Source organism: Corythoichthys intestinalis, chromosome 7 (assembly GCF_030265065.1).
Source record: "Corythoichthys intestinalis isolate RoL2023-P3 chromosome 7, ASM3026506v1, whole genome shotgun sequence".
Taxonomy (NCBI): Eukaryota; Metazoa; Chordata; class Actinopteri; order Syngnathiformes; family Syngnathidae; genus Corythoichthys; species Corythoichthys intestinalis.
In genome coordinates this window covers 5,051,128-5,069,222 of record NC_080401.1, presented here as the reverse complement: position 1 = coordinate 5,069,222, position 18,095 = coordinate 5,051,128, and the positions used below count along the sequence as shown (strand labels likewise).

At 38.2% G+C, this 18,095-nt stretch overlaps 2 protein-coding genes across 4 annotated transcripts in view; both read right to left on the bottom strand.

Moving 5' to 3' along the window:
- Positions 1–3,778, bottom strand: part of naprt (nicotinate phosphoribosyltransferase) — a 36,490-nt gene extending 32,712 nt beyond the window's left edge. Inside the window, exon 1 of one of the 2 annotated variants that reach the window (XM_057841322.1) lies at positions 3,244–3,778. In XM_057841322.1, the coding sequence (XP_057697305.1) occupies positions 3,244–3,490 (247 nt within the window). In that variant the 5' untranslated portion in view covers positions 3,491–3,778. The remainder of the gene's footprint in view (positions 1–3,243) is intronic. The other variant, XM_057841321.1, reaches the window with a different exon arrangement.
- Positions 3,779–11,189: 7,411 nt separating this feature from the next.
- LOC130919124 (uncharacterized) overlaps positions 11,190–18,095 on the bottom strand; it is a 44,760-nt gene continuing 37,854 nt past the window's right edge. For both annotated transcript variants that reach the window (XM_057841571.1, XM_057841572.1), the window contains exons 6-9: positions 15,085–15,197; positions 14,821–15,015; positions 14,526–14,720; positions 11,190–11,296 (exon numbers count right to left, since the gene is read on the bottom strand). In XM_057841571.1, coding sequence (XP_057697554.1) covers positions 11,258–11,296; positions 14,526–14,720; positions 14,821–15,015; positions 15,085–15,197 — 542 coding nt within the window. In that variant the 3' untranslated portion in view covers positions 11,190–11,257. The remainder of the gene's footprint in view (positions 11,297–14,525; positions 14,721–14,820; positions 15,016–15,084; positions 15,198–18,095) is intronic.

Genomic DNA, 18,095 nt, shown 5'->3' with positions numbered 1-18,095 from the left:
GCACTCTATGAGACTGAGGCGTTATTATACTTTTATTAAATATGCTATTGCTCCAAGTCCAACTGTCCCCCTTACTTGCACATGCTCAAAGGGCCCCATGTTGCTTGTTGCCTGGGGCCCCCTGGGACCCTTGCTACGCTTCTGATTACTTATATTTATTATTCAAAATGTCTGTCATTTTTAGCTTAGAATCATTAATTGATGTCTAATATTTCGTTTAAAAAAAAAAAAAAAAAAAAAAGAAAGACTTTCAAAAAATTATTCACTTGCATATTTTAAACTTTTAAACAAATTATGTCACAATTAAAAAAACGCTGTCTGTAAAAAAGTCACGGATATCTACCTCAGAACTATCGCTTAATTTTTTTGTGTTACTGTAGCATTTTCTCCGATATGTTAGATAGTAATCAATCCAAACAAAGAAAAAAAACAAAACGTTAAAAGCGTACATATTTGAAAAAAAAAAATCTCGACCACTCCTTGATTTCTGCATCGCGACCCTTGTTATATTACCATGTTTCACCCATAAAATCCGCAAAATATCCAGCTGTGGCCATTCACAGCTGTGTCTTGACACTCAGTCAGTGATACATGCTACATGGATTTTTGGATTTAAACAAGGTAAGTACACGATAATATCCCGTTAAAGTCATGGCGTCTTTAAATCTGCTCTTTAATGCTGTCACCTCCAGATAGGGTTTCGCTGTTTTAAAATGTTGTTTTTGTTTTAAATGCCCTCCTGTTCAGAATTTATCACCCCCCAGAAAATTGAGATTTTAAGCTTTCCAATGATGTATCACACATGCATATCGGACAATTTTGAAAGTTGGCCAAATTGGGGGTCTCAGAGCAGAACTTCAAGTCACCTTGAAAGTTGGCCAAATTGGGGGTCTCAGAGCAGAACTTCAAGTCACCTGAGTGCTTTCCGCCATATACATCGGGCAATAGAACGACAAGTACATGTGGTTAACTATGGTTACTTGTACTACAAGTACTAACTGAACTTGTACTACAAGCACATGTACTTGCGTGTACTTCAACTACATGTACTTGCATGCCCTTGTACTAGGAGTATGCGCACTTGCACTACGAGAACGCGCACTTGCATGCACTTGTACTACGAGTACGCGCACTTGCATGCACTTGTACTACGACTCCGCATGTACAGTACAGGCCAAAAGTTTGGACACACTTTCTCATTTGTGTGTTTTATTTTCATGACCATTTACATTGTAAATTCGCACTGAAGGTAATAAAACTATGAATGAACATGTGTGGAATTATGTCCTTATCAGAAAAAAAGGTGAAATAACTAAAAACATGTATAATATACTAGTATCTTCAAAGTAGCCAACCTTTGCTTTGATTACTTTTTAGCACTCTTGCCATTCTCTTGACGAGCTTCAAGAGGGAAACACCTAAATGTTTTCATACTTGAGAGGTATGCCCGTTCAGGGTTGATTAGTGGAATTTATTGCTTTATCAATGTGGTTGGGACCTTCATTTGTGTTGCATGTTGCATTGAATGAGGTTTGTCCAAACGTTTGGCCTGTACTGTACTTTTACTACGAATACATGCACTTCTTGCATGTTCTTGTAATACGAGTTCGTGTACTCACATTTACTTGTACTACGATATGTGTGTGTGCTTGTAGAACAAGTACCTTTACTTGTACTACAAGTGTATGCTCGTTCTAAAAGTGTGTGTACCTGTACTACAAATACTTGTACTAGTATTGCAAATACATGTGCTTGTGTGTACTTGTACTATCTTTACTTGTATTACAAGTGCGTGTATTTGTACTGTGTGTCATTGTACTACAAATACATGTACTAGTATTGTAAGTACGTGCACTTGCATGTAGTTGCACGTGAAATTTGTACTTGCATGGACTAGTACTAAAAGCAAGTGTACTTGCACTACAACTATACCGACCAGCACAGCAAAGCTTCCCACAAAACTTCTTCAGAAAGTGCATTTTCTAGTTTCTGATTGAAATGCAACATTGATATTATAACGCAGCTTGATTCTCCATTGCGAAGTACTTATCCGGTATTCGAAAGGGGAAGGGGATGTTGTGCGCTTTAATGCCTTATGCCTTGTCGCAAAAAATATTTCTCCATTTTCCATCACTCGAATGTTTTTCACTCCGTGTATTAGAATCAACTTTAGTAGCAACATCTTTAGCAGTGCTGTACTGATTAGGGGTGTCACAAAATATCGAAATGGTGATATATCGTGATACTTTGTATCCCAAAAGGTTATCGATATACTCCTGTCAAGAATCGAGACATCGTTTTAAAAAGGTGTCAACATTTTTAAAAAACTAAAATAAAATAAGAAAGGAACTATCAAAATCTTTCACCATATCGGTTTCTCAGTTAACTCTAAGGCTCTATTGACGGTGCTCGACGCCCAATCCATTTAGACTGGGAAACGTTTGTTCATTCAAAACCAGAGCGCATTCACAGTCATTTAGTCCAATTTTCAGGGCACTTGCTGTTCATTTTAGGGCATTTACGGGTCATTTCCTGTTGAGTTTGAATCACAGCCTATTCATTTGGGTGATTCCCAGGTCACTTCCTGTTCTGTAACTCAAAAATAAACAGGAAGTGACCCATAAAATACCCCAAAATTAACAGGAATTGACTGAAATTCAACAGGTAAATGGCCCAAAATTACCTCATTGCCTAGCATTGGCTGTCACTGATGGCCATAGACGTTCAATCCGTCTGAAGTGGGAGGGATGGCAGCGAATAAACATTCGTTCATTCGCTGCCACCCTCTTAGTTCAAATGGATTGGACATCTACTAGTGATAAACTCATTCCAAATCACAGCAGAAGCTTGTTTTTGTGTTTATTAGTTGTAGAATATCTTAAGATTTCCTGACCAATATATCACCGCATCGTTATCGTGAGCTTTGTATCGCAAATCGTATCGTAAGGTACCAAGAGGTTCCCACTCCTTGTACTGATCCCCCATTTTGAGCACGATTATGAGCTATTGCACAGTCCAAAATCGAACAAACGACCACTGTTCGCCAGAGAACATTAAAATGTGAGCCTCGTTGAGTTAGGAATTCAGGCCCCCCCATTTGACAGACTCCCACGGTCACGCGGAACGCTCGGTGACGTGTTGCGCAACCACACCGGGATTGCAGTTTTGGAAGCAGTGGTGTGAATGGAACATTAACATCCAGCCTTCCTCCATTATTCCCAATAACTGGAAAAAGTTCCTCACCTTTGTCTGTGAAGCGAAAACTTTGCAGAAACAGGAGGCAATCGTTCAGCCCGGCGAACAGCGTGAAGCAGCCACAAAATGGGTTTTCCCTGAAAAAGAGTTCGAACACGGAATGCTCCTGGTGCCGCCCGGCACGCCAATATGCATAAGCCATGGTGAACTGGTAGAGGTCCGTCAGCAGCGGTGGCACCCGCTCCAGTATTGACCTCTCCATGTTCTCGCATGTGCTGCTAGAAGGCGCTGCCATGTTATTCAAACTCTCGTTCCAAGTCCACTGATGCTGGGGATCTCTGGGACTTGAAGTTTTCCCGACTGCCTTCCATGAACTTGAACGGACTAAACCAGTCTATGATTCGCTCATGTAGGTTCGGCAAATTCCCTCCTTAATGTAAACATGCAAAAACAACACATCCTCTTGTTCATCTTTAGGGCGAACGAAAGACTTTCGCATTTTGGCAACCGTATTTGTTGCACCCAGAAAAGCTCCGCCCCGTAGGTTATTTTCAAGGGCGTAGGTTTGGTCTCAGCTCAACAAGCATAAGATGCATGTACAGTGCTGGCCAAAAGTATTGGCACCTCTGCAATTCTGTCAGATAATGCTCAATTTCTCCCAGAAAATGATTGCAATTACAAATGCTTTGGTAGTAATATTTATTTATAGTATTAATAATTAATAATAATTAATTAATAATAATATTAATATTTCTTTTGCTTGAAAAAACACAGAATGAAAAAAAAAATCATCATTTTACACAAAACTCCCAAAATTGGCAGGACAAAAGTATTGGCACCCTTTGAAAAATCATGTGATGCTTCTCTAATTTGTGTAGTTAACGGCACCTGTTACGTACCTGTGGCCAAGGGTGAAAGTGGGCCAGAACGGTCAGGAACGCAGTTCCGGTATAAGATTCAGTGCCGGAACACTGTTCCGGTATACAGTGCTTTGATTACGAAAATATGACAGCAATAGTCAAAACGCTATGTAAAAAAAATAATAAAATACAAAGCTGCCACACATACCTTTTATCTTCAAGAAGAAAACAATCTACCAACATCAGATTGACATACACAAGTGTTAACAACAAGCATAATAAAGGGCTTGTGTAGCGTAATACGTTTCCTCCGATATTTATTATTTTATTCCACGCACGGACAGCATGGAGGTTTCCCCAGCTGCTGCAGTTTTCCGAGTCTGACGATGACGAGTCACATCAATGTGCGAATGCAAAATGCAGAGCAAAACGCCTGGACTCATTTATCCGTTCAATTGGCTGACATACTGAAATGTGATCACCAGAGATAGTTAGCTCTGATTGGTTCAAATGTGCATGTTTTCTGAAATGGCAAAAAAAAAAAAGTGTTGAATTGATGCAACAAAAAAAGGGCAATAAGAACAAGGCAAGAGTTAAGGAGGCTTATTTATCATATTTAGTTTTATTTTCTCTGATGGGGAGGTTGAGAACATCTTAGCTGTCAATGTGCACTTTGGACTTACATTTGTTCATTTACGTTAGGCTACTTATTCATTTCCTTATGATTTAAAAAAAGTCAATGTTTGCACGATGTTCAAAATATATTCCTTATTACTCTGCATAATATAAGTCATTTGTACTTAATTTTCTGAATTTGTTACATATATCTATATTATTAAAAAACAGCAAAAAGTAAATGTTTACATTTACTTCAATTTTAATATACATCGTATGTTCTTAAGTAGTTAAAATTTGGCATTTAGTATGTGAGGAAATGAGGGAAAATAAAAATTAGGAGATGGAGGTTGGGGTCATTGCTGTTTTTGTTAACTTTTATTTTGCAATCATTGAAAAACAACAATTTGGAATGAAAATCAGTTTTTGTATGTGTTATAGAAACAACTGACCAAAACCGTTTTCTTTGCATTTCAGTCATTTGAACCCCCCGCCCCCCCCAAAATAAATAAATAAATAAAGTCTGGTTCTGTGGCGACCTTCACGTCAGGGAGTTCCGGTAAGAAATTCTAACCACTTTCACCCCTGCCTGTGGCACATTACAAAATCACACTTGCAGCCAGTTAAAATGGATTGAAGTTGACTCAACCTCTGTGCTGTGTCCTTGTGTGTACCACATTGAGCATGGCGAAAAGAAGACCAAAGAACTGTGAGGACTTCAGAAGCAAAAGTGTGAAGAAGCATGGCCAATCTCATGGCTACAAGTCCATCACCAAAGACCTGAATGTTCCTGTATTTGCCGTGTGCAGTGTCATCAATAAGTGTAAAGCCCATGGCACTGTGGCTAACCTCCCTAAATGTGGACGGAGAAGAAAAATTTATGAGAGATTTCAACGAAAAATTGTGCGGATGGTGGATAAGAAATCCCGACTAACATCCAGACAACTTCAAGCTGTCCTGCAGTCTGATGGTACAACAGTGTCAACCCGTACTATCCGTCGGCGTCTGAATGAAAAGGGACTCCATGGTAGGATACCCAGGAAGACCCCACTTCTGACCCAGAGACATAAAAAAGCCAGGCTGGAAGGGGGTCAGGGCTACTTTTCCCGCCAATATGAACCTAATTAAGTGATAGGCTAAATATTAAATGCAAAATAAGTCTGAACTGCCTTATATTAACTTTCACGTGTATTGGTTCAGGTGATACAATGTTCGACTTAAACCTTTGTTTTCGAAAAACTACGAAACATTTTGAAAACTTAAATGTCTGGATTTTAGTGGAAAATCTAAATTGCAGTATTTGCACACAAGTTATCTTAAAATACACAATAAATATAAACTTGTTAATAATCTCTTAACCATACGCGAAGATTAAGGGGGCCCGGGTCTCTAGTCTAAAATGTCATTGCACGTAATTGACTTTCCAATATATGAATTTAAAATTATGACTTTGCTGGTAAAATGTTGTCTTTAAAAGTTGTAAAGCAATTAAACAATAAAAATGAATGAAATGAACATTTTTTTTTTTTTATAATGAGTCAAAATTATTTTTCAAACAGATCATGTGACTAGCACCTTAGAGACTTTCATTTGCTTTGCTTAGCCCGAAAAAGACTTGAAAAATCTATTGACCTAACACTTAAGTCATTCTTTGCTACACGCCTTACAATAGGGGACTGAGCTTCATTTAGTAGTAGTCATTCGAAGACAGCACACGCTCATGCCCAAGTGGGATTTAAGCCTGGATTTTTGAAGAAGTACGAAAGCTGTACCACATACAAACAGGAAGAATTGTCTCAGGAGTGATTTGTTCAAGGATTCAAGGTAATCATTTTATTTTTCATAGCATGCATGCATTTTTAAACGTTATGAAAAAAATCAATGAGAGTAATCAGCCGCTACTGCATTGGTATCATAGTTCGCCATATTTACGTAAAATAAACGCTAACTGCATGGTTTCTTTGCTTTTAACCAAGAATCGAGACTGTTTTACGTCCATATCTATGAAGAATTCGTGAATTTAAGCATTTATTAACAATAATTTCCACCAGAAAAGTTTACGTCAGACAGCCGCTAGCCTCATTCACAAAACAACTATATAACTAACTATACAACTGTATTATAACAATAAAGGGTTATTCTTTAATAAGTTGTGATTGCATTAAGAATTGATTAATAATCTATTTATAAATGATTTATAATTTATTCTTAATGTTTTTCTCAAGTATAAAGTTTCTGGTGTGAAAATTGAGTGATTGATTAGCTGTTGAAAAAAATTTTGCGGTTTTGGGCAAAAACTTGTATGTTAAATTTTGCTATTGATCCTAAAAATATTGGTGATTATCTCTGCATTTGTTGATTTTTGTGTATCTAGTGTAAAATCTGAGAATTTTATAACAATTTTAAGTTTTGTTATATAAAAATAATTGGGATTTTGAATTCTTTGATGCTGCTGCTCATGGAGACTCATATATGGCTAAGGTAGGTAGCTGTTTTGGTATTAGGTCGGTAGTAGCTTTGGTTTTGAAAATATTTGCACTTGATCGGCCTTGCGCCCAGAATCATGTCAATATATTATGAAGTCTAAGCCCCCCCCCAAAAAAAACACCTGAGGACAGAAGAGGCAAGATGGATATACCTAATTTTTACAAAACCTAAGCTTTCAAAAGCGACAACAACCAATGAGCGAGAACCAAGGATTGAACACCAGAGAGCACCGCCAAAATGTTGAGCGGAGTTTTAGTTTGCTCCACTAATGACGTTAACCCTTAAAAAATGATGGGGGGAAAAAAACAACAACAACAACAAAAAAACGCTCATTTTCAACTAATTATTATAAATGTTCTTAGTTGGAGTATTCAGTCAAAATGGATGCGGCGTCTACTTCTCCACTGCGTAAGACAGAAAAAACTGTGGTGCTAGTCACATGATCTGTTTGAAAAATAATTTTGACCCATTATAAAATACTTTAGTATTTACTATAGGATTCTTGTTAATTCATTTTTGTTTGCTTTATAGATTTACAACTTTTATAGACAACATTTTACCGGCTAGGTCTATATCTTAAATTCATTCATTTATAGGAAGGTAAATTACATGCAATTACATTTTTCGGGCACTCCCTATAGCCTATGGTCCCATGGACTGAAATATGCCCCTAGGCCGCACGTTTGAGACCTAAATGTATGTAATAAAAACATTTGGAAAAAAAAAAAAAAAAACTTTTCTTGAACTGGTTAATCAGGGCAAGTGACAGTCTAATTTTCCAACTTCAAAGTCATTTATAAATGCAACGTTTTTTTTTTAATGAGAAGACAGTGAGATTAACCCACCTCCCCCCAAAAAAGTTCTTGGGTAACTATTATTTTTAAATGAAACACCAAATTTTCATGAAAATCCTTTAGTTTATGTTCTGGGTTGGTCAAATGTCTGACAGAGCTAAACTAATGCTTGGATGTTATTTTTCCTACTCAATCCTTTCTTTTTTCCTTTTTGTAGTTTTTTTAATGGTTAAAATGACAGTTTCATTAGACATTTCCGGAGTCCTTTTATTCCGAAAATCATATTTTTATAACTTTTGCTCGAGTCAGTGGTGGTCCTAGGATTTTTCTGAAACTGGGGGCAAGAAGGGCCCACATGTAACCTTCAGAGGCCAAGTGTCGGTGCCATCCCAGACAGCAGATCAACATTGAATAAACGTTGATTTTCCATCACAATCGTCAGTATGGTTGACATTGAAATTTTCGATGTCAAGTGACGTTGAACAACGTTGTTTATGGTAAGTCAGGCGATGGTTGGGTTAACTTTTATAGTTGAACTAGTGTTGACAAATAGTTTATTTACGATTGACCAGGAAATATGATTGAAAATTCATTGAATTATGGATGAGCAGGCGTTTTGGTCGAAAACATAACATTGATTCAGCGTTGTTCCAATATCATTATTAATCGAAATGACATTTAGGTTTTGTAAGGATTTCAACGTTGAAACAACATTAATTGAGGGTGCAAAAGTGACGATTCAACGATATAAGATCGACAGTAGATTGCTGAGCCAACATCTTTTCAACGTCGGTCTGCTATCTGTGGCCTATACTACGAAGCCGGTTTTCTGGCTTAGCAGGTTAACTTCGAGAGTAACTTTATCACGTGCGACGTAAGTTCGCGGCTATGCGAGACTACGAAAGGCGGATATGTTGGAACCGAGAAGTGTTGCCATGGCAACACACGCCACACGCCAAACCTGGTCGTGTCAAGAGTTAGATCTTGCTTAACATCAGGATTCCAATTAACCACGCTCTATTTAAACAGCACTCCTCCGCGGACGTGTCCTCCTGACAATGACAGCGTACTTGGACGACCCATACGACATTGGGGCGCGGATTGTGAGGGGCTCTCTCCGGAGGGCACGGGTATTTCGTGACCGCCAGAATCCGCTGGCGTACCCGGAAGATGTTCTCCATGAAAAATATAGATTTTCAGCTGAGGGAATTCTTTACCTGTGCCAACTGATCTAGGCAGACGTCACTAATGTAACCCGCCGAGTCAGGCCCTCACAACCGCGCAGCTTGTGTGTGCCTGTCCGTGCGCTCTTTCGCCAGGGACAATATATGTATTCCATCGGTGATGCTGAATATCTGCGTAAGAACACTGCCGTGCGATTCGGAGTGGGGTATGGAAACGCTTCAAATTGATGCATTTATAATAATCATAGAAATATGTAGACTATTTAAACATTGAGAAAACTTGCGTTTTTTTCTGCCAACTGGAGGAGATTAAATTAAATGTCAAATCCACTGATAGGACAGACGCACAAATATAAAAGATATAAATGTTTATTGAATATGCATCTTACAGTCTTGTTTAACTGTGAAAATCGCTACAAAAGACGGGCTTTTATTTACGCAACAACGCATGGCATCCCCGCATTTCCTTCTTCTCCTGAGTCCTCACAAATATAACATAATTTTTTTTTTTTTTTTTTTTTGGGGGGGGGGGTCGGGCTCGGGCCTGCAAATCAAGTTTATTGATCGGACTCGGATTTTTTAGGCCCAAACTAAAAAAAAAAGAACATACGTATTCGTACAGTCAAGGGGACTAAACATACAATCATCCTGTTTCGTGTGGTGATGCGTGACAATTATTTCTTACTGTTAATGTACCAAATTTTATTTTATTGTCCTGACAGCAGGCTTCATTTCTTTTCATGGACATAAGTAAACTGGCATATTGACGCATTCACAAATCACACGATCTGTAAATTCGCTGTCAACAGACCCGTTGCGCTCTATTCGCCGAAGCGGTGTTGGATTTCGCGGTGAGGGTGGATTTTAATTCCTCATAATTCCGCATGATCATCGCGCATTCCTCCTCCGTGAAGTAAGGTGCCCGTGCCATCGTCACAAGTAGTGTTTGACTCTGGTCACCGCCCCCTTTTATGTGAACGCGCAGTAACTCTGACTGGGTTGACACAGGTTCGACTAATCAACCTCATAATCAGCGTCGTAGTACCGATTGACCACAAACTAGACAACCAGGTTTTGTCAACTCCGGTTACCCGATGGTAAACTGGATTACTTCTGGGGAGGTTGAACTCGGTTCGTAGGCCACTGGGCTCTTAGTTCTGTGTTTGTTTTGGTCAACAAGTCAGTACGCAGATTATCCAGCATGTGGCAGTAAAAAAATCTTTGCTTAACACAGTCATGCAAAGATAAACTAGTAAAATTTGTAATTCATATTAAAATTATATTGTGTGCAAGTAAGGATAGAATACATGGAACAATAAATCACTTTATTGATCACCACGAAAAGCAACATTAATATTTAACATACTCTGGAAACAACTAGAAAACAGATTCACCGACTGCCATGCTTTGTGCTAAAATGGGAACGGGGCACTTCAGGGACCATTAAAATTAGACGTAGGGCCGGTGCCCCTGTGGCCCCACCATAAAACCGCCACTGGTTTGATAGTTTTTTTTTGTTTTTTTTTAATCAATCTTTGAAATCTGTCAAGTAAGCCAATTTTTAGTTTTATTTTGAAGTGATTTATTAGTACAAATACTTTACAGTACACTGTCCCCCATAACGGGTTCTTTTGATCCCCCCCCCACCTTTTTCATTTATTTATTTAAATCATTCTCAGATCAGGGACCTTTACTTTGACAGCACAGTCTAGCACTGGCATCACTTCACTGTAATATTGACATAAAATATGGAGAGACTATTTACTATATGTAAAAAGGAAGATGATTGAGGCCATTGCGTAAAAGAAACATTTAGGCTTCGCAAGATAAAACTGGATATTTCAATTCCACGCAGCTCAGTTTTGTTCATGGGTAATGAATACATTTGCAACCTGTTGTTTAAGGCCCCAAACTAGGACTGACCAGGTTTTGTACTTCTTTTTGTTTGATTCTTAAATGTTGCTATGCAGTATTTCAACTTCTTATGGGATTTGGTTGCATTGGATCTGAGAAAGTAGAACAGTTGCACCCTTTAAAAATAAGAGACGAGCACAGTCAGTGCAAGTCTTTTATTAAATGACAATAAAACAAGGCGTGGTGATGAACAGCATCAGACGACAATTTAAATCTTGTTGAAAGCGGCAACGTCGACACTCTGAACCTGAAACAAGAGGAAGGCACTTGGATTAATTTGAAAGAAATGCCGTATTATTCAGATTACAACGCGCAATAAAAATTATTTTTCCCAAAACATGTTTTACTGAAAATAACCTGCTTTGACTAGTGTATGTATTATGGCCAAAACGCCTATGACCATACGAGTTTCTGTTGAATTATCAAATATAAAACTATTCAGTCTCATTTTTTTCTGTTGAATGTTCTTCCTAACAATTTGAATAAAAATTATCAAGCTTCAAAACAGTGTGTTGGTTTTCAGCAGGACATGAATATAACAAATTTAGGATTTTTTTTTTGTCTTTAATGGGCCTAAAATGTTGATCTCTATAATTGGTCAGAGTGGGGATGAAGAAAAAAAAAATCAGTTTGCACATGACGGTTATGTCGTCCTGAAAAAAAGGGACCCGACCAGGCCATTATGAACAATTCTTTCAAATAGAAAGTAAACATCAAAAGGTAGCCAAAATCGGACAAAATGGTCCTGGACCTTAAAGAGTTAATGATATAATCAAATTAGCATATTAGCTAGTCTGTGATAGGTTGAGAGGAAATGCCGAAAGTGGTATGCAAAAGTTTGGGCACCCCTGATAATTTGGAAGATTTTCCTTTGTAAATCAGTGATTGTTTGGAACAAAAATTCAATTAAATATATTATATAGTAGATGGACACAGTAATATTTGAGAAGTGAAATGAAACAGTAAGGGCTTAATAATTATTTGAATAAAAAATAGGCTGGTGCATAAATTTAGGCACCGCGAGAGAAACACATTTTCAATATTTATTAGAGCCCCTTTTGCAGAAATAATAGCCTCTTAATGCTTCCTATAGCTTCTGATGAGGGTCTGGATTGGAGCTATCCCGACTAGTCGACGTTGTCGACGTCATCGATGACGTAAATGCGTCGACGGGCAAAACATACCGTTGACGGGTAATGACGGGTTAAAAAAAATTACATGCGGATAAAGTTTAGAATGGCAGGCGCTCGCGATACAAGCGGTTGTTACTGGCACCCCCAAGGGGGCCGCTGTTATTTCAATGTGACCGGCGTTGTCAGATTGAGCAAAGAGGAAGAAAGTGGGCGAGCGAGCGAGAGAGCGGGAGCGAGATCGGCGAGTTGGAAAAGTGAGCGGGTAGCGCCGAGTTGAGTGATTCAACCCCCACGTTTTTGTTTTGGTCAATAAAAGTAGCCTTAAAGAGCCATCCGACGCCTCTCGGTGTTTTTATGCACGCCGCCGCCTTCCCGAGGAGGAAATCGGACGAACCCAGACGAACCCATAAAATAATTTATATAATTATATATTTTTTAAAATTGTTATTAAATTTATTAGGATCATGGAAGCTCCCACTTAGGGAATATACATATATCCTGTATATACATAATATAACAAAAAAAATATATGGAAACACCACTGGCCTGCTTACTGTAATCCATGACTGCACTAATGTTAGTTATTTAATATTATAAAGTTTTACATATAGTAGTATACTATAAAATTAATACTATATACTTAATTTTTTGTTACTCTGGGTATGTGTGCCTTTCATTCAAAATAATTGTGGTAATATTTCAGTGTGCCCTCTGCGTTATCTTGTGGTTAAAAAAAACAAAAGTTGAACAGTTTTTCCCCTCCCCAAAAAATGCGGAATGCACACCGGAAAGAGCATCTGAACTCACACAAAGTATTCTGAAAATGATTGTCCGGGACATTGCAATTCATTTTAACATTTAGAACAATATAGACAATGACATACCGCAAAAAGAGTAAGAATTGTTTTGACTCCTGTTAAAAAGGTGAAGTCACAGTGTTTCCGTTTACATTTTTTTGCACCAGTTAATGCCAGCAGCATTTGACCTCATTGTTTGTGATTTATTATTGATATTTATGTTATTTATTTATACGTTAATAAAGAATTTAGGTGTTCCAAAATGTTTTTTTGTGAATTAATAAGCTTTAACAAAAATGTCATTATTAAATTACAAAACATTTCCAGCTCAGGAAGGATTGACGGCTGCTGAGCATGGACAGCCCGCTTCAAATCAGAACACGGATTTTCAATAATATTCATGTCTGGGACAGAGCTAGCCATTCTAGAACTTTGCACTTGTTCCTCTGCATCAATGCCATAGTAGATCTGGAGCAGTATTCAGGGTCATTTTCTTGTTGAAATATCCAGCCCCTGTACAAACTAACACTTTGTCACAGACTCTGGAACATTGTTTGAAAGAATCTGTTGGTATTGACTAGAATCCATGTGGCAATTAACTTTAACAAGCTTGCCGGTAGCTGTGCTGGAAAAACAACCCCATAACATGATGGAACCACCACCAAATTTTACTGTGGGTAGTGGCAAGTGTTTGTCTTGGAATGCTGTGTCCTTCATACGCCATGAATACTGCCTCTTTTTATGCTTTTTATGTAGGTCTCTGGAGCTGGTCTGTGGGTTCAGTTTGACTCTTCTCATTATCCTTCGCCTTAGTTTATCAGAGATTTTACTTAGCCTGCCACTCCGGACCTCAACTTGAACTGTGCCTGTGGTCTGCCATTTCTTTACTATGTTCCGTACAGTGGAAAATGACGGCTGAAATTCCTGTGACAGGTTTTTGTATCCTTCTCCTAAACAATGTTGAATAATCTGAGTTCCAAAAATTAGTACTAAAGGTTGTCTAATTTCTCTATTTTTGTTTAAATAATTATTACACACTTTGTTTATCCAATAAACTTTCACTTTTCAAATATTACTGTGTTTGTGTGCTTTATGAAATATGTAACAGATTTTTTTTGTTCCAAACAATCAGTGATTAACAAAAAAAAAAAAATCCTAAAAATGATCAGGGGTGCACAAACTTTTGCATACCACTGAACATCCTCGAGAATGCTTTCCAGTATTTGTTCTGGAGTTTTATTTGTGAACAAAGTTTTGCACATTTTGTTATTGAAAATATCATAATATATATTGAAATTGAATAATTGCCCAGCGCCAATATCAAACTTTTGCTATTTTCTTAGGGCAAAGAAGAGGGAAAGAAATATGAGCACAAGACTCAAGACTGGAAAAATTATTTCCGACTTACAGTTTTTAGTTTGAAACCGTGAAATTTGTTGTATGAGCCCAGCATTCGGTAAAAGGGTCGACATCGATTTTCTGGCAACTGTTCATGTACAGCTGTATGTATTCTTGTAAAGGTTGTTTTCACAAAAAGTAGACTTACATAATCTTCAAATTTGGTGATCTCTTCTTCCAACAAATCCGTCCCAACCTTGTCATCTTCCACTACACACGAGATCTGAAGCTTTTTGATACCGTAACCCACAGGAACCAGTTTTGACATCCCCCATAACAGACCGTCGGCTTGCACTGAGCGCACACACTCCTCCAGCTTCGCCATGTCTGTTTCGTCATCCCACTTAAAACAAATGAGAAGGACACATTGAGCCAGCCCCCAAAAAGGTAAAAAACCTTCAGAGTTGATTATAAGAGAAAAGCATGCAATGGAGATTTCTTACAGGTTTGACATCCAATAGGATGGATGACTTTGCGATGACTGTGGGCTTTTTGGCTTTTCTCTCTGCGTAATCTTTCAACCTCTGCTCTTTAAGTTTCTCTGCCTCTTCATCATCGTCGCTACCAAACAAGTCTACGTCATCGTCCTCATCCACCTCCTGTTCTGCAGGACGGCTGTTCTGTTGGATGGTTGTTCCCTAAATACATAGTAGAGATATTCCTTACAAGGCACTCATGTTGAAATAAAAATGTCTGTGCATACTCACATTTGTGTAGGGGACTGAAGGAGTGGGAGCTGGAGCTTCAGCTGCAGGGGATTTCTCCAAAACTCTTACTCGACATTCAAGCTTAGAAAGTGATGCTCTCAGGTCCTCCACCACTAAAGACAGAAGCAGGGTTGAAAGCCCATCAGGAACATTGTAAACCTGTAGAATAACTTTATATTCATACAACTTGACCAAAATTTACAACCTAGCTCGCAACTTGTATTAAATGACATTTTGGCAAAACACAAGGCCCTACTGATGTGCTATTGTTACACAGAGGTAGGTAGGTAGTAATGCATTACATTTACTTGAAGTTATATTTACTTGAGTAACCTTTGGGGGAAAATGTACTTGTAAGTAGTTTTACCATGCCATACTTCTTTTACTTGAGTAGATTTGTAACACTACTCTTACTCAGTTACTTTGGGCAACACTAGAGTGGTTACATTTTCCCTCTATATTTTACATATTAGATTTGACTCCATTTTATTGCGAGCACTGTGACTACCATTTTCACCAATAAGATGTCACAACAATAATCACATGACTCCATTATACCAATCAGATTTTATTTTAATTGTAGGCTATACTGTATACTTTGTCTACTTGAGTGCACTCATGCTCTTTGGACAGTTGAGGTTTCATTTTTCTATTGATTTTTGTAGTCGGAATTAGATGATTTTTGTGTTCTTTTTTGGCCTAATATGTTCATGTACTAAGTTGTAAAACAATATAACATTCATATAGATGATACATTTATTTAAAAAACATCACACATTGTAAGCAGTTAGTCATTAGTTGAGTATTCTTTTCAGCAAATACTTTTTTTACTTGTACTTGACAAAATTTTTAATGACTACTTTTACTTCCACTTCAGTCATTATGTTGAAGTTAACACTTCTCTTGAGTAAAATTTTAGGCTACCCGACCCACTTCTACCATTACAGCTGTTACGTTTTCAAACAATCTTTCCTACCCTAACGTATCTCACGTATGTTATATACACAGCTGTAAAGTTAACCTTCATACTGTTCGACTTGCACCGAATAGCAAGTACTGATTAGGTACAACTTCTCTCCTACAACTTTTCCCTTCTACAAAACTCCACAGGTCAGATCAGGAGCTACGAGGAGGAGCATAATTCTCCTTGCATTTTGACAAACTATTTAGATGCAAGTGTGGCCTGTCACCAACTATTAGTCCAAAGCTAGGTTGATACCGCAGGTCTAAATGCACAATTCCGATTTTTTGTCATATCTGTTTTTTTTGGCGTGCCCGTTCAGACCGCCTTTGTCCGTTGAGCACGTTCAAATATTACACATGCGCATTAACTTGCAGTCAGACACGCGCTGAGCAAACTGACCTGCATGCACAGAAGCATCAAAACAAATGACCACACATGCTGGCTCTGCATCATTCTAGGGTGAAGCCATTTTGATTTCCAAAGAGAGGGCACAAATAACAGACATAAGTAATCCCCATTTAGTCTTATCTTCAAAGTTTATATGGATTGATAGAACGCATGCACCGTATGTGTGCGCGCCCTGCATGCACGCACACGGTCAGTTTGCCCCGACTCTCGGCCATGTAAGCAATACTGAAATACAGTACTGCTCATTTACCATACAGAAAGAAAACAGAGCATTCTCAGGCTTAACCACCCCCATTTTATTTTTTTTCTGACTGTTGTTAAGCTCGCATCTTCCCAAAAACCAGAGTTCAAGCTAGGCGCTAACGCTACTGTGCAGCTACATCGCTGCCGTCCTCCGTGCCTCTCGCTCTTTGCTGACAAAATTTCTGCATAAATTCCAATTTGAGAGACTTGACAGTTCAGACCGCAGCCACATTCTGGAAAAATGTGGCCCAGATCGGATTTTAACAAAATACAAAAGTAACCCGGATTGGATTTGAAATGGTCCACTTTCATGCGACCTGTACCGTTCAGACCGTCAAATTAATGCCTCACTCTAGTCAGAAAAACATGAAAAAAAAATCAGATTTGTGCATAAAGACCTGCGATATGAATCTAGCCTTAATCCCACTATCACGATTTTTTTACACACTAACTGAATGATTGAATTTCGTTATAGAGTATTCAAAAATAAATTATCAAGACTCACACAGATCCATAATTATTTAAATTGTACAACAAAAACAATTATTGGAATGGTTTGCATCAGCAAAGTTGAAAGCAATGACGTAATGAAAGTCAAGGAACTGTCAGAGGACATATGACTCCGTGGGAAACAGACAAGACTCGTTGACTTTCGTGCAATGGGTTGGAATACGAAATTCAAAGTGGGTCATATGAGTAAGTAAGCCATGAAGAATATGATTCCGAGGAGATTTTACCATACAAGTTCACACGGGAGGCAGAATCACAAGAACACAGCAGCAGAAGATTTAAACTGGTTTTAAAACGGCGTGTAGCACTTCTTTGTTTTATTTTACAAACAAAAGGGTTGTGACTTAGTCAAGTCCAATTCATCTAATTCAAGTTGACAGTGGCAGCTCTGTGCCTTTGCATGGGGTAGGCATGCACACAGACACCCCCATCGTGACGGGTCTGACATTGCTGTGCCATTTTTCATGTACAGGGAGTCTTCTTGTTACGATGTCCTCGACCTACAACGTTTCGACTTTTGTTTTAGACTGTAGACCTATTCAAGTCATCTGGTGAAAATTTTTCTAGTTTTAATATCGTAATATACTGCAAAACCCAAAAAGTCACAATGTCAGTTTTTTCTAACATTGTTCAGCTCTAATTAAAAGATTATCATACGTTGATCAGAGAAAAGGAAGGGGCACCAACTAACATTGGTACAAATATGCTGCCTTCAAACAAAAGTTAAATCGTCACGCAAAATGCTTTTGCTCATCAACAGATGCAGTTTTGTGTTGACCCAGACCTTACGTCGTCAACAGTTGAAGTCTGCAAAACCTTAATGTGACATAAAAATAAGGACAGTAATGTAACGCAGTGATCTCCAACCCGGTCCTCAAAGGCCCGC